At 46.9% G+C, this 16553-nt stretch overlaps 1 protein-coding gene across 3 annotated transcripts in view; it reads right to left on the bottom strand.

Moving 5' to 3' along the window:
* The window catches only part of Tenm4 (teneurin transmembrane protein 4), a 699747-nt gene that overhangs the window by 359164 nt on the left and 324030 nt on the right, over window positions 1–16553 (bottom strand). For all 3 annotated transcript variants that reach the window (XM_029479436.1, XM_029479435.1, XM_021166324.2), the window contains exons 4-5: window positions 5964–6251; window positions 2466–2735 (exon numbers count right to left, since the gene is read on the bottom strand). In XM_029479436.1, the coding sequence (XP_029335296.1) occupies window positions 2466–2735; window positions 5964–6251 (558 nt within the window). The remainder of the gene's footprint in view (window positions 1–2465; window positions 2736–5963; window positions 6252–16553) is intronic.

Here is a 16553-nt window from a genome sequence, read left to right as displayed (position 1 = left end):
ATGGAAACTTCCCAATGGAGTCAGGGCTCGAGAGAGTATGGAAACCTGTAGGGTGTCTGCTTTGGGAGTCCAAGCCTGAAAGAGATGCAGAAATCAGAGGTCCTTTGTTGAACTCTCCTTCCACTCCTTTTCCTGACTGGTTCCTCTGAGTATAGCTGCCTTAGAGCTCTAAGTGGAGTGTTAAAGTCTGAGTGGAGATGGAAAGAAGGGGTGGGGCATGCCAGGGAACCAGCAACCAACCTCCTGGCCCCACTATCTGCATTCTCATGGCATATGTCATTATCCCCCCAACAGAGCCTTAATTCAGCTGTAATTCGGCTCTCAGGGATATACAGTAACGTGGGCGATATGTGTCTTGCACTGTCATGACTTTATAGAAAGTGATCCTTTTAGCACCATAGCAAGAAGCCCTCAAAAGAACAGGCAATCCTAAGTATTTTGCTACACAGAAAATTCAACACAGTAACTAAAGCTAACAGAGTTAAGATTTTAGATTGGTAAAAGGGCCAGAGTTCTAACTCCATCTAGCATGTGAGCCATGCAGATTTCTTGGCTTTTGTGGCCACTGTTCCCTGTTTCTGTGCAATGGTTGTAATAAAATCGACTTCAAAGAGTTGAAGAGGCAGTAAATGAGCTCCTGTGGCTGGAGTGCTCAGCCGTGCTTGGGCATTGATAATCAGGAACCGTGATTAACTCTCTCCATCCCTCGTACTCTCCCTTGTACCTTAGTCCTCAGCACAGCAATATTAGATGGCCAGAATCCCAGGTCTACAAGGCTTGAAGCTACAGAAGGCAGCTATCAGAACACTGCCTCCTCCCTGATGAGCTGAGAATAAAGGGTTCTGTGGTTAAAGACTACAAAGCGTGCTACAAATGCTGGTGATTTATCCATCAGCATGCCTGTTAATGTTTTAAAGGCTCTGAGAAGTCCTGCACAAGAAAAACTGGTTTATGCGTGTTTCGTGTTTCCTCACTGCAATGTCGCAAAAACCGCTTTCCCTTTCCTAATTAAAAAAAAAAAATGACTTTTTCCTTTTCTAATCCACGAGCTCAGAAAATGAGGGGTGAGGCCTTCCTTTAAACACCAAGTGGGGAGAATGAGGGCCAGAAACCAACATAGCCAAGGCCAGTGGTGGAGTAGATACTTCCTGTTCCTCCAACCAGACCTCATTTTCTCTGAGCGACCCTACTGTTTAAACTTCTGTGTACAGCGGGTTAGGGAGAGTCAGGGCTGTTAGCTCAGCCTGGGCCTTGGTGGCAGATGAAAGTGTACAAGTTATTAACTGTGGAAGGAAAGATCCACAGGGGCTGAGGGCACAGGACCCTCCCTGGAATTGGGGGATGGGTGACTCTGTCAAGTTAGTTCTTAGGCCTGGCCTCTCCTTAACTCCTACAAAGAACTTAGAGGGCCCAGAGGGTAGAACTGACACCTGGAATCCTGCCGCAGCTGGCTCTTTAAGGGGATGAAATCCTCTACCAGGTTCTGACTACCCTGGTCAGCTGCCTGGTCTCTAATCTGGGCTTTGATCTTCTGCAGCTCAGCTGGAGCTGTCTTGTTAAAGGGGGCTAAACCCTCATCCTGACCCAGATGCTGGCTGGGAATCCAGGTTCTTGCATTTAGAGCTGGCAGCCAGTAGGGGGCACTGGCACCTGGCTGGCTCTCCTCATTCTGAGTTTTTTTTAAAAACAATCTCCAGTGTTGCCCTGCCAGTTATAGTAATGAACACACATTCTTGGCCGAGCTTCTCAGAAGCAGATCTCCCCAGGTGGGGCTCTTTTAGGCTCTGCCAGTCTCTCCGAGGCCCCAGCATTGGTCCACAGTGGACCCCTCCACAGGGCTGACCTGGCAGGGCAAACCAGGTGGTGTTTATGCCGCACGTTTCTATGCCACACATTTCCTGACCCCAGGACTTTCGGTTCCTGGACACCGCACACGTACAGTCATGTAAGCTTCTTCCTCCTAACTGGAGCTTTGGAGCCCTTGACCTCTATCTCCCCTACACCCCAAATGCCAAGTTGCTCCCATTTGACAGTCTTGGTCCATAATCCTCCTGAGCAACCGAAGGCATGGAATAGGACAGGAGATTGCCTAGGACTGCTGAGAACTGGACACTAGAGAGACTCAGAGCAGAGCGGGTCCCTCTGGACTCCACAGGAAACAGCTCTATAGGGGGGTGGCTAGCAACATCTGCAGCTCTCTGCTCCCTTACCTTGTAAGTAATAACCCAGCCCTTTAGCCCTGCCCCAGTCTGGACTGAAAGTGCAGTGACCCCTCTCTGACATGTCACTGATGGGTGGGTATTTCATGTGACACTGCAAAAGGCTCTGACTTTTGCCCACTGAGTGCAAAGCAATTTTTCATCAGCTTCACCAGAGCTCCAGGGATGGAGCAGGAAATCAATATTATAATTAAAACCATGCCCCGGTAACCCCCGTGTAACCAACGGGCCAGGTGAGCCACTCACCGGTTTCTGTGTTCTCGTGCTCCGTGTCCGTGAGTGTGAGGTTGGAGTTGGCCCGGCTGGACAGGCAGGAACTGCGTCCTGACCGTGTGCTCCGGCCCCACAGGCGCACTGGGTGTTCAGGGGATAGCACAGTGTCTGCTTCCAGGTCTGCATCAGAGCTGGCCCCCATGGAATAGCCACAGTGTGGGAGGCCGATGTCTGTCCTGTAGAGAGTCCCATGAGGGGGCGTCATCTCTCCCAGTCCCAGTTCACGAAGAGTAAAATTAGTGCCTGAGAGGAAACAAGATAATCATAGGGAAGGTGTGTGTGTGTGTGGAGGGGGCAAGTTTTCCAAACTAGAAGCCCCTTTCCCCTAGATTCACAGCTGCACTCACTGTATTTAAACTCACTGTGTTGGCTCCAGCCACTTCCTCTGCCTTCACCCCTCCTTCTCTAGCCAAGTGCCATGCATGAAAGCTGATTCAAACTGCCTTCTTCTGTGAGAGCTCCCCGTTATCTACCTATGCCTATAGTTCACTGTCTTCTGCACCCAGTTCCCCCTGAGAGATGCCTTGCCCTGGTGCTACTAGATGATAGAGTAGCCTGCCACTTCTGCTGAAGGTGGCTTCTACACAGGCTGGTGCTATGTCTTGTTTTTCTCTAAATTTCTGTGTCGCCAGCCAAATACAGTATCTTCAGGGCATGCAGTATAACATGTGTGTTAAATTGCATTGAAGGTTTCTGGTCTCTTCTCGCAAATGGGACTTGTTGACAAGTCCAGATCAGGACAGAACTTCTTGGATGAGCCCTACTTAGGTTCCTGGAACCAGGAGTTCCTTTCTGGCCAGGCCAGTGGAGCCTGGAATGGGAGAGAGTTCAGAAGCTAGCACAGCCACGAGCTGAGGCTAAAACCTTTCCATACTGATGGAAACCTTTCCATACTGATGGATAAATAACGCGTTCAGTATCAGAGGTCCCTGGTGCCTCCAATCCTCTGTCCTGGCTACTGTTGCCACTCTTCTTCCACCCCTCTCCATTATCTTCCCTGGATCCAGCTGCTAGACAAATAGTTTCACATCAGCAGGCCCTGTGCCTCAGGGACCTCTGGGCTCCGCTCAGTGGCCAGGCAAAGGTTCTGATTGGCTGGGAGGTGGGCCAGACCAGATGTTCCATATGTTGAATCTCACCCCCTTGTGCCATACTGTATTTAGCTTTCCTCCCCCCCCCTTCTTAGAATAAACGAAGTGTACATTGGAATCCCAGTCCCCCTATCTCCTTTGCAGGTCTCTGCACATTCCAAGTCCTGGCTCCTGTGCACAGTCCTCTAGCCCTGTTCTGCTCCCCAACCATCCCATATCTGTGCTTTACTGGGCTAATCCTCTCCAGAGAGGCTACTTCTGTTATAAAGAATGACTGCTATGCCAAGTGAAAACTCAAATTTATTTGCCATAAACAGTCTGGGCCACACTGATTTCCATATTGCTTGCCCCCCATTCCCTCTGAAGCAGTCAGAATTGGCACTGTGAGCCGAGGTACCCAGAGACAGAAGGAATGCAAGGTAAACCCCAGCTCTTAGAGTTCAGCAATCCCTGATGAGGCAACTGGTGAGGTGGGAGATTTTTTTTCAGCATGTGTTCTGTTTTATGACATTTGACCTCCTTCCTGAGGAGCCTAAAGCATGGGCTGCCATTGCACCTCCTTCAGCATCTAACTCTTAAGATCCCAGATGGCAGTTTGCAAACTGTGCTGCACGTGCTTGAGGGTGATCATTTGTTCTTCACAAGGACCAGAGGGACTCCTTTTCTTAGCCTGGTGTGCTAGGCTTGCCTCTGAGTCACAGGCTCACTTAGCTCTCTGTCAAGCATAAGCTGGGCAGAGTTAGAGGAAAGCTTGGGAGGGGTCTTTTCGCTTCTCTTCACTGGGGCTCAGAGGTGACAACAAGCAGTAGGTAGCATTTAGAGAGCATCAGTTACATGCCAAGCTCTGGTGGCTAGGATATTGCTTACAGTCTTCTCTAATCCTGGACAGCACCCTACCATTAGGTGACATTATCCCTCTGCACAGGTGAGGATGCCTAGGGCTGTAACAGCTGCAGAGCCGGAATTCAAATCCAGATCTGTCCGATGCCAGAGCCTGAGCTCTTAACCACAAGCTGGGAAGGGCTGTCATTTTTCAAGCCTGAGAGGCAGCCTCGATGGTGGGTCAGCTTTCATGTGGGTCCAGGCCTGTGGTAGGGAGTGGAAATGAGGCCATAGGTGGTTCTGTGTGCGTGCATGTGTGTGCGTGTGTATGCATGTGAGCACTCGAGCGTGTGCGAGTATGTGTAAGTATGAGTGTGTGAGCATGTGTGTGTGAGTGTATGTGCCTGCATGCTCCTCTTACTTGTTTGATCTTGGATACATGATTCAATCTTGGATTGTTGTGAGGATTTAACAGCATTGCTAAAACATATCTGAATTACACAGCCTCTGGGGTGGCTGATGCTGTCTGTGGAGGGGAGAAGATCATGGCAGAATCTCAGTGGGCTGCTGCCATTGGGAGGGACTATGGTCACCTACCAGGCCTCACAGAGAGGCCCTGAAGTGGAACAACCTTGGAGGTACCACAGCAGGAAGTGATCATTCCTATGGGATGCAGCAGTGGTTTAGCTGGGCTAGGCCGTGGATGTAGGTGGGCTGTGGAGAGGTGAGAAAGAAGCAGGAGACAAAAAAATTTAGGAAGACAAGGGGGAAACTGGGGAAGGTCTCCTAGTGTCAGGCTGAGGAGCCTGGAGATAGTGCATGGATTCACCCTCAAGCTTCACTGTGGCTTACGAAGGAGTGTGGCCTGAATGGATGGCTCTGGGCTGGATGGCCATTGAGGTCAATCTTCCAGAACCTATAACCATGTCCAGGACTGGACAATGGCAGAGGAAAAGGAGAAAAGGGTTTGGCCGAAAGGTATTCTGGGAAGGGATTGCTAGACTCTGGTGAGGACAGTAAGGAAGAAGTGAGGAAGGAGGCTCTGACACCAGTGTTGCTAAGTGTCACTCTAACCTTTGGAGTTGCTTTCTCTCAACATCACTCACGAAGCTTGACACAAGGGAGGTGCTAAGATATGCTTGTGGAATGAATAAATTCCCAAACTAAGCACTAGCATTTGTTTAGCGCTCACTTCTATTATCATGCTTACAACTTAAAGGTACCATCCCACTGAGGCCTCCCTCACCTGTTGCTGTGATAGGGAGACAGCTCATGACCATCTAACATAGAAGAACAAGGTTCATTTAGCAGGAGAGCGTGACTCTAGGCTGAGGCTGAAGGCCAGCCTCCAGCCACCACTCTAAACTAGGCAGGTGGGCTACAACAGGTCTGCCTAGCAATGAACTACAGGGCAGGCCCTTACCTCATCCAGGAGCCAAAGCAGTAGGAACTTGGATTTTTCTAGAGGCATCTCCTCCCTGGCCAGCTCACTTGCATTTTCACGCAGGCACACACCTGTACACATTTGTGTTCAGCCCACATTTTGGTGTGCACTCACCTGTGCGGCAGAACTCCTCGGCCTCCTGTGGTACCATGTCCTTGACGCGGCTGCTGTAGGCTAGGCGAGCATCTTGGTCATATGCCTTCAGGGTCTCACTGGAGCTGTAGGACTTCTGTGGGCCCTTGCCCTCCTCGCTGTCTGCCGATGAGCTGGTGTAGCGGCGCTCAGCATCGCGACGCCGGGTCAGCGAGCGATAGGGCTTCCTCTCCTTCACGTCCATGGCCTCTGGCTCTCGCTCTTCCACATCCACGAATTGGGCCCTTGCCGCACTCAGGGCCGAGTGGTCTGCAGTGGGGAAAAATGAAGGAAAGATTGAATTCCCATTTGGGTTCAAATGCCAGAATCTATCCTGCACTTAACATACTCCTGGATCAAAGTGACTCTTTAACCAGGCTTCCAAGGTGTGGGCAGGCTCCATCGCTAAGCGACAGTCAGTAGCATAGGGTACTGGCACTTGGTGCCTCGCATGAACAATCCTCTTGCTGTTACCGGGCCTATCTGAGAATGCTTCATGGTCTTCCCTAGGGCTGGGGATCAATGATGCCCAGATTCCACAAGGTGCTGGTACCTAGTAACAGCTGGAGGTAGAAGCTGAATCCCTGCTCTTCCCATCATATCAGCTGAAAGAGGGCCTAACCCTGAACTTAAGGGCTTTTGGGGAATCTGAGAAATGATTGACTATAGCTAGGCCAGGAAGCAAACATTTCTTCAGTTATCTCACTAGATCACAGTAGGTGTGCAGGCATTATTACTGTATCCAGTAGCAATCTCCATATTGATTTAAATAGTGACCGACTTTACATTCCCACCTGCAGTGTATCAGGGCTTCCTCTTGTCTATATCCTAACCAGCATTTGTTGTTATCTGTCTTCTCAGTGTCTTACCATTCTGCCTATACAATAACATTGCATTGAGTTCAGTCTCGCCTAGGTCAGAAAGCAGTGGCTTTATTGCTCTAGACTGACAGCCTGAGAGTGTTTCTCTTAGTGGCATCTGCATTCTCCTTCTAGATTCTTTCTTTAGCTCTGGGGCACAAACACAACTTCTCCCCACTTCTGAAAGGGTCAGGAGTTCAGTCTGTGAGGAAAGCTGTATGTCATTCAATTGATCAACAAATGAGATGGTTTGTGTTTCTAGAAGCCTCTAACCTCTTCAGTTCTGGCTTCCCCATGTTCCATTTGTCAGAGCAACACAGGCATACAAACATTCTCCTCTTTGCTGTTTTGCTAGAGAAGTAGCCAAATAGGGCCTCCCTGGTAAACAGAATGAACCCAAAATCTCAGTGCCTGACCAGACTTGGCCAGCAAGGGTGTTGCTCAGTGCCTATCTATGATAAGCTGATGAGAAAGGGTTAGGGGATGCCTACTGAAATTTTAAGTCAAGCTGAGAAATTTAAAATTTGAAATACAACATGTAATTTTAAGATGCAAATATATTTTTAAGTTTTAATTTCAAATTATGTTGCAGACCAAACAAAACCCAGTGGTAGTCCAGGTTTGGTCTGAGGATTAGCAGGTAGCCTGTGGTCACTGGCATCTGCATCTGCCCTTCAGCTCTTCCCTCCTAAGACCTCAAAGGCTCTCTCCAGGGTAGTTCTTAGCTCTACTCCAGAGCTCTGTAGACCCATGCAGGCCAACCCTATCTCCTAAACAGGATACCACAATCACTTTTCAAGGAGATGATCTGGAGTTAGCACTTGGTGTATTATTATACATCCACTTTGGATGTATTGTGGATTCTGAGTGCTCACTATGGACTTTCCCCAACATTTCCCTGCATTGTTCAAAGCACAGATATTTGTGATGTTATGGGTGTTGTGTAAAAGCCTTGGAGCATACAGTGGGACTATTTTCATGGACCCTGAGCCATTCAGTTTCCCACCTTGGCACACGCCATGAGTCAGTAGTAGTAGCAAAGCTGGAATTATGAGAGAGACCAAAGTTGTACCTAGATGCAGTTAAATGGAGTGGGTTTTTTTTTTTTAGGGGGAGGGTCTTGGTTCTCAAAATATGCTTGATAATTTGGTAGTGGATTGACCTAGGTCACATAAGAATCAAGTAACATGACTAAGGCCCAAACCTAGGTTCTGAAATCTGCTATCTCCTTTTATTTTATGTGGATGAATGTTCTATATACCATGTGTATGGCTGGTGCCAGAAGATGGCATTGGATCCCCACATAGGGATTCTAGAAGTCTATTCTGTGATCTCTTCAGGTCTTGACTTCTGTCTTGATGCCCAGCCTCCCAATACTGGCTGCCAAGACCATGTTCTAGGGGTCTGAGAAGCATGGCCACGAGGAAGACCAGAGATTAGCCACACCTTCTATGCCAAGGTCTTTAAAATTCCTTTACCATACTCTTTAGTTTAAAAACTATCTTGCAATGATACCCATATATACATTGGTAAGTGAAAATATCTGTGGAGTATGTTACTGGGAGCAGAAAATCTTTGGAAGTTATTACATGATAACTAATGCTTGCTCATAGTTCCCATGCTAATTTAATATTTTAAAAAATCAGTTTCTTTTATCCCCCCCACATCTGTGTGTGTGTGTATGTGTGTGTGTGTGTCTGTGTGTGTGTTCGTGTGTGCTTGTGGAGGTCTGATTTCCTTAGAACTGGAGTTAAAGGTGGCTGTGAGCCACTAGACTGTACAGGCCCTCTGAAAGAGGAACAAGAATTTTTAACTGCTGAGCCATATCTCCAGCCCCTCAATCTTTCTAATTTTTAAAGAGAGGCTGATTATAACTCTTTAGATTGATATTATAACCCCAAAATGGTTTTTGACCCACAGCACTGTTTTGGTTTAATTTGGGTGAAGATTTACAACAACGACTGCGTCTGTCCCTTGTGGCTTTTCCATCCCCAGAATGACAGAGATGCAGCTGCTATGAATAAGCACATAATAAAGATTAGCCATCATGAACACGCATGGCCAACACACCTCATAATCATACCAAATTAGCACCAACAGTAGCAAATATAATCGTACTAGAAGCCAGTATTAATTGGGTGCTTCCTTTAATTGCTATCATAAGTGATAGCTATCAGATCTCCCTGCCAATCCTGCCAATCCTGCCATGTGGTCATGGAACTATGGAAATTTCAGTTGAGGAGGGTGATTCTCCTGCCCAAGGTCATACAGTTCTGCGAGAGCCCAAGTTATTACCCAGAGAATTGAATTTGGCACATGGATGTTTGGATCCTTTTGTTCCCTTTGGGCTATGCCAGGTGAATTTCCAAAGCCCAGGTCATGCCACTGATCTGCCTGTGCCCCCTTTGCATCCCTGCCTAGCCACTAGGACCAATTCTACCTTCTTGAAAAAAATAAACTTGTAGATTTGGACCATCTCATTGCATTCCAAGAACCACTCTGACTTCCTTGTGCAAGGTGCTCTCTCCTGACCCCGTTGGACATGCTGTTCACAGATAACTCCATACTGGTTTTGAGTCTACGTCTCCCTTTGAAGGCTTTCATAGTGTTCGCAGACGTAACTGAGTAATAAGCAAATGGAGATTTGGTTGGCACTTATTTCCTTCCTTCTAACACTAACAAGCTTTTCATGGTTCACTTTAGTTGAATATGTAATAACTAACCCAGTTGAATATAAAAACTAAATTAGAGGCAATCCTGAAACATGTCCTTTGATATGTAGTAGTAGTCAGCCTGTGTTCAAAGTGTGTGCCCTTGAACTGATCTGCTGGGTGACTTTAGACAAGGCACTCAACCTGCCTGTGCTTCAGTTTCCTTATCGGCAAAGCTTCTTTTGCCTGATCTGGGGATTAAATGTTTCAATGTATGCCCCAGACACGCAATTAATGTTCAATATATATTAACTATTAATGTCAGAAAGCCGGTTTTAAAAGGCAGAATTGAGAAGGCTTTAACTAGGTGTCAGTTACAATTGCAAAAGGGACACGTCAAAGAACCATTGGCAACTATGGCTGCAAAACTAGTGGATGTAGTACTTCTATCTTTGTCTCTCCTGGCTGAATACAACAGCGTCAAGATAAAGACAGTAACTGCATGCAAGTTCGTAAGAATATCTCAGACATCCCCAGGCAGAGCAGAGGCAGGGAGAGCCTCAGCATAACTTAGCAATTCAGTAAATATTTACTTTTTCTGAAGAGACAAGGGGGTCACACAGAGTTCACACTTAAATTGGCATTTAGCTGAACGAGAAGAGGATGGGAGAAAAAGGAAGGAGATGGAGAAGAACTCCCTGGAAGCAAGCAGTGACTCAGGGCTCTCGGCAGAAGGATGGGGAGCTTTGCTGGGGAAGGTGTTTATTTCCACCAGTGGCTTTGTGATCCATGCATGGATGGAGAACAAACAGGAGGAAACGCCTTGCTTCCACACACCTGGCACTTTTTTACCCATTGCTATTGCTTGAATGTGCTTTGCACCCCCTCCTTGCTTGCAGGAGGGGCCCCCATCCATCACACCATTGCTGTATAGATGAGATTTGGCAAATAATTAGGCTTGATGACTTAATTAGGTTGGAGACCTCCAGATGAGATTGGCGGCTTTATAAGGAGAGGGAAGAGATGCCTAAGCAAGTTTCTTTCCTGCATTCTAGACTGCTAAGTGATACCCTCCATCACATAGTCACAAAGCAAGAAGATGCCCACATGATGCTTCCTGATACTGCAATTCCCAAACTTCAGACCTGAGAAACAAGCAGCAATAAATTTGTGGTCCTCTATATCAACTGCAGAAGACTAAGGAATCAACCAACCTCTGGGTTCTCCACTGCCCATCAAACCCAAGAGGGGGAGGTATTCTAGGTCTTTCTAGACCTGGCTCTTTAAACTTTCTTTCCACGTCCTTTTATTGCCCCAGAACAATTCATTTCCTCAGTTTCTTCTCCCTGACATGTGTGTCTATTTCAGTCTCTGTGTCAGTTAGGTTTTTGGTCAACATGAAGGTCAACTTGGAAGAGGGAACCTTAATTGTGAAAAACTATCAATCAGATTAGTCAGTAGGCAAGCGCAAGCATTTTCTTTATTAATGATTGACTGAAGAGGGCCCAGTACGACCCCTGGGGAGGCAACCCCAGCTTTTGTAAGAAAGCAAACTGAACAAACCAGGGGGAGCAAGCCAGTAAGCAGCATTCCACCATGGTCTCTGTTTTAGTTCCTGCCTCCAGCTTCTTGCCTTGAGTTCCTGCTATGGCTGTCTTTCATGATGGATTATAAGCTTAAAATAAAATAAACCCTTTCCTTCCCAAGTTGCTTTTGACCATAGTATTTATCACAGTAACAGAAGGCCATCTCTATACAGCTTCCTGCCATGACTCAACTCCCCTATTCCCTATACTGATGCTGAGCATTTAATGTTTGTAATGTTCCCGTGCAGGAGGGGCAAAGGAGGCCAGGGACTGAAGTGTGGCTGCTGAGAGGTCTATGGGTGTTTGCTTTACTTCTTTTAGTTTCTGCAAGTCTGTTTTTACACTAATTCCCACCAGGTGGCCTGTCTACCTCTGACACAGGATTTTTCCCTGTGAAGGTCCAAGATGGACCCCTTCCTGCTCTTTTGAGGCCTTGGTCATCTTCTATTGATTGGTTCCTTGAGCCTGCCATACTTCGGTCTCTTCATTAATGACATATCTGTTTCCTGTAAAGACCTTGTCACATGCTAGGGCTTGACCTCTTACTAGCTGGTTAACTATCAGCCATCATCCCCACTGACACTTCCTTAATAACCATGACTGCCATGTTTTCATTCAACTCTCCCGAGGAGACATGAACAAATGTCTATTTATGCCAGGTAGGGCACCGATGACAAACCCAAGAAGGGATTTCACTCAAGTCTACCTTGGTTGACCAATGAGTTTAACTGGGATTACTGTCAGGAGTATGAAGAACTTTCAAGTCTCCTAGCAGCTCTGGACCTGCTTGTATATCCTCAGAGAGGGCCAGGGACTGCTGTGTTGCAGCAACACTACTATGTTGCCCCCTGAGTCCTTGCTGTCCTCAGTGTAAATGGTACCAGGCTTCTAAGAGTCTCTTCCAGGAAATCATGGCTTCTCTGATGTCAAGAGGTGGCAGCACTGTCCTGTCCAGAGCACAGAGTTCCAGAACAATGTGCAGTCAGCTGGGATAGGGTGAAGGGCTCGATGGACACATTGTGTTCTCACCCTTTGCATCTCTATGCATCTCTGGCTCCATTTTATGGAAGAAGCAGAGGTTTGGAGAAGTTAAGTAACCAGCTTAAAATGACAGCGGTGTCATCATGGGCTTCCCATGCCTTCTCTCCCCTGACTGAATAAGGCAGGATGAGCTCTGATCACCTCCTAGTGGAGTGACTTTGGGAAGGTTTCTCAAGCCAAGATACTGTTTTGTTTCAATGCTTTGACAACTGCAATATTCTGGGCCACTAAATTATTATGATTAATATCATAATTGTCATTGTCCTCCTTCTCACCATCATCATCAACAACATTTTTAAAAAATTATTTTTAAGCATAATATTATGGCAGAATTCAAACCATGAGCTAACTTAAGCAGATGGGGGATTTTAGGGGCACTCTAGTGACAGATAAAGAATAGCCAAGGAATAAAAGGTAGGCCTGGCTATTGGCTTCCAGCTAGATGAAGCATCTGCAACTGTGGTGGCAGTCAGGTAGAATACTGGTTCCTGTGTGAGAACACTGATGTTGGCCATATCTAGGAACTGAGCAAGGCCTTGGCACAGGCTTGGCTGCACAGCTCTTTGAGACTATTCTCCAGCTACAACCCAACCACCACAAAGGTGTAGTGATTACAGGTCCTTTCCATGAGAGCAATAGTCCAGTCCCTCTCTGTTGGTGTCTCCAGAGATGATCAAGAGAAAAGCTTTGTAATAACAGCTTTCTGCCTGGCTAGAGTGTCAGCAGAAGGCCTGTCAGTGCAAAGTGCTTTAATGAATGAGAAACTGTGGATACCTAAGTTCCTGGTTAGTCTTTGACATGGGTATCAGATGTGGTCTTCCAGTGGCAAGAGAAAGGGGCTCAGACAGGAGGACAAAAGGAAGGTGTATGTATTGAGCACAGAGCATAACGTTCCCATTGCCTTGTTTCCCATCATGGAGACCAGGCTAAAGGGTGCGGGTAGCTGATTCAGTTTACACTGTGGGTAAAGGAAAAGGCTAGGACTTTAACCCAAGACCCTCTGATTTTAAAGTCAGCATTTAGTATTGATCGTGTGTGTTTGTGGTATATATGTACAAGTGTGTGCTGAACTGCCTATAGAGGCCAAAGGAAGGCACTGGGTGTGCTGTTTGATCACTCTCCACTGAGACAGGATCTTTCACTAAGCCTGGAGGTAGGCTGGTGGGCCAGCAAGCCCAGAGAGACTCATAGTGTTGGGGTTATAGGCTGTCGTATAGCCATCCTTTCTTTTCTTGTATGGGTGCTAGGGATTTGAACTCAAGTTGTAATTCATTTAAAGTAACCACCCTTACCACATTTTTATGTCTACTTTGTTTGGTGTCATTTTCCTTTACATTGAGCTAGTCTTGGAGGAACTGGAATGTGGAGGCCAGAGACACACTTGTTGGGGACAGGGATCAGAATAGCACTTCAGACAGAGAAAGAATGAACAAAAAAAATAAGCTGGAGTTTGAATTTGGTGCCAGAGTTCTTGCTTAGCTTGTGCAAGGCTGTGGGTTAAATTGCCAGTATTAGAAACAAAGCTTAGAGAAGCTATGCATGCAATCAGCAATGCCAGTATCTGGGAGGTAGAAGCAGGAAGGAAGATCAGGAAATAAAAGACAGTCTCAGCTACACAGTGAATTTAATCACAGTCTGGGCTACATGAGACCCCACCTAAAACAAACCAAACACCCTGTTCACTAAATGCTTCCTTGTGTTCTGGTTACTGTGTGCATAGTAGTCCCAGTTCCCATGGCAACAGTGCAAGCTAGGCACTATTCTCTTATTTTATATTTTCTCTTATTCTTGATTTAGCAATGAGGTCAAAAAAGTTCAAGGGGGTAAAGTGAATTACTCAAAATTACATGGTTCCTTCATGTCTGGTTCTATATTTGAAACAGAATAAAATGTTTAAAAAACAAGAAAAACATTGAACTCCTAGTACCACAGGCTGGGTCACTAAGTAAATAACCACTAAATCCCATTTCTTAGCTCAGTGCTGCGGAGGGCCCAAACTGGCATCTCTGGAGTCTGCCTCTGCCTCTGGCTCCCTTAGGGTATCTTCCCTTCTTCCCTAGCTACCTGTCTCAGGCCAGATTTGAGGTATCAGAGATAAGAACACAGCTTAGCTGTGACTCCTAGGAGCCTCTATTCAAGCAGTTCAATAGGGAGAGAGAGACAGGGAGGAAAGTGACAGGGCCATCAGGCCAGGCTGAGAGAGGCCAGCACTAGAAAGATGATCGGATTCCTTTACTAGAGACTGTGGTATCTAAACCAAGGACAAAGAAGGTTAGGTAAAAGGTGGGCAGGAGAGGGTTTGAGGTAAGAAGGGAAAAAAGGTGTAGATGCATGGCCTCCATACTGCTCTGATACACAGTGGAAATGTACTGATGCTACTACAATTCAAGGCCCACATATATCATACACGTCTCATGTGTATGTGTGGAAGACAGAAGTGCCTGTAGATTGTCTTCTATCACTCTCCGAGACCCTGAGGTTTAAGACAGGCTACCTCACCGGGGCTCACTGTTTACAGCTAGGCTCTCTAGACAGTAAGGTCCCTGGGTCCTCTACCCCTGCCCGCCCAGCACTAGGGTTACACGGGCTGGGGATCCAGACTCAGGTATTCATGTTTACACATCAAGCATTTTACCCACTGGGCCACCTGCCTAGCTCCTACATTACAAATTCCTAACTAAGCCCAAAGCTTTGTGGAATGGTGCCAAACCATACTGCCAGGGTGGATTTTGGTATTTTTCAAGTCCATTCTACTTACATAGAATTGTAATGGATTGCCAACTGACATTAGAATACACTGTTGTAGCTCACAGCATGGATGAATGACCCTGAGCAGGAAAAAAAAGCCGGATTATTCCTGGAGTTCAGACCACGGGGAGGGAAGATGTGGGGGATGAAGCTTGAAGTATGGAGTATAGCTTGCCTAGAAGAGGTGCATTGCTGTAATATCAGTGGATAGTGAGAAGCAGGGTTCATGTGACAGGCGATGCTGGCCAAAGACCAAAGGAAGTCCCTAGGGAGGGTACTCTCAGCTGGGGTCACAGACCCTCATGCCTAGAGCAGCAGGGTAGGGTTGAGACTGCCTGGGAGAATGACCTGGGGCTGGGGCTTATGCAGAAAGGGAGATTTCAGAAACAAAGCTTCCACGTCTGGAGAGAACCCCACATCTGGACCTTTCTCCAGTTGTATTTACACAGAGGCGGGGTATGGAACATCTGTGAGGGAGATAGCCACAGACAACAGGGCCTGGACTGCTAAAACACCGTCCCCCCTGCCCCGGCCCACAGGGAAAAGGGTTGTTATCACCTGCTTACCCAAAACCAGCCAGGAAATTGACTGAATTCCTGCTGGGCTAAAATTTTATCAGTTTTGCCTAACATAAGCAGAGGGTGGTATTTTTAGTTCTGTGTGTGTCAGAAAGGCCTATAAACATTTCAGAGCTAACATGTGTTCTGCAGAATGAAAGTCCTGGGGAGTAGCTTGGCATGTAGAAAAGCATAAATCTTACTTTCCTTAGTGCTTTAAAGTTTGCTCTTAGAATCCTTTGTTTTCAGCTGGGAGAGGGGAAGACCTGGCCCTTATCCGGGTGCCAGACTCTGTGCTGGAGTCTGCAAACCAGGGAGGAAGGCATCATCATCTCTTTGTTATGGATTTGGGAAAGGTTTACAGGGTCAAAGAAATACAAGTTCGTGAGACACCAGGACAGAGACACCAAGACACTGGCTTCCATATTTATGTTCATTGTTATGACATCTAGAATAACTCTCTCTAGCCCTGTCACTGTGGGAATCCCCTTACCTCTTAAGCAGAGAGATAGTGATATTAATAGTGGTGCCTAAGCCAAGGTGTTCATGTCTATTCCCTCCTTTAAGCCTTCCCATGCCCTACTTACACTTTACAGATGAGCACCCAGGATTACACAGGTTAGATACTTGCTTAGAGGACCACTTTAGGAAGAAAGTACAAGCAGGAGTCACACCTCAGCTGTCCTACCCTGAGACTCAAGCTTTTACACAACCTATACTGTTTCCCACCTGGTCATCCCTATTCTAGTTGTACCAGTGTTCTGTTAGTTCATCCTTTAATAGCATTACTTCTTCTGGTGGACCTACTTAGCCACCAATTTGAGCTGTGTTAGGTGAAAGGATCCTACAGGGTTACTTGGTAGCTTAGCACTGAACAGAAAACTGGGCCAGAGAGAGGGCTTTCCTGGGAGTGAGCAGGATGGAGTGTGGCCCTGTGCCCAGCCTTGCTGTGGGGACATCTCTAATCAGTGGTTGGCAGGCAGGTGACAGATGGTGTCACTGTTTGCAGGAGCTACCTTGCCTTCTGTTGGAGGCTTGTCAGAGGCCAGGTATCAAAGGGCAGAAACTCTGATCCTGAGCCAGAGACTTCCCCTTCAAAGGGCTGGGGATGCTCAGGACTTGGGGACAC

The sequence above is a fragment of the Mus caroli genome, chromosome 7 (genome assembly GCF_900094665.2).
Source record: "Mus caroli chromosome 7, CAROLI_EIJ_v1.1, whole genome shotgun sequence".
In the NCBI taxonomy this organism is placed as follows: Eukaryota; Metazoa; Chordata; class Mammalia; order Rodentia; family Muridae; genus Mus; species Mus caroli.
The sequence above is the reverse complement of the archived record's forward strand: the minus strand, read 5'-3'. Positions and strand labels throughout refer to the sequence as shown.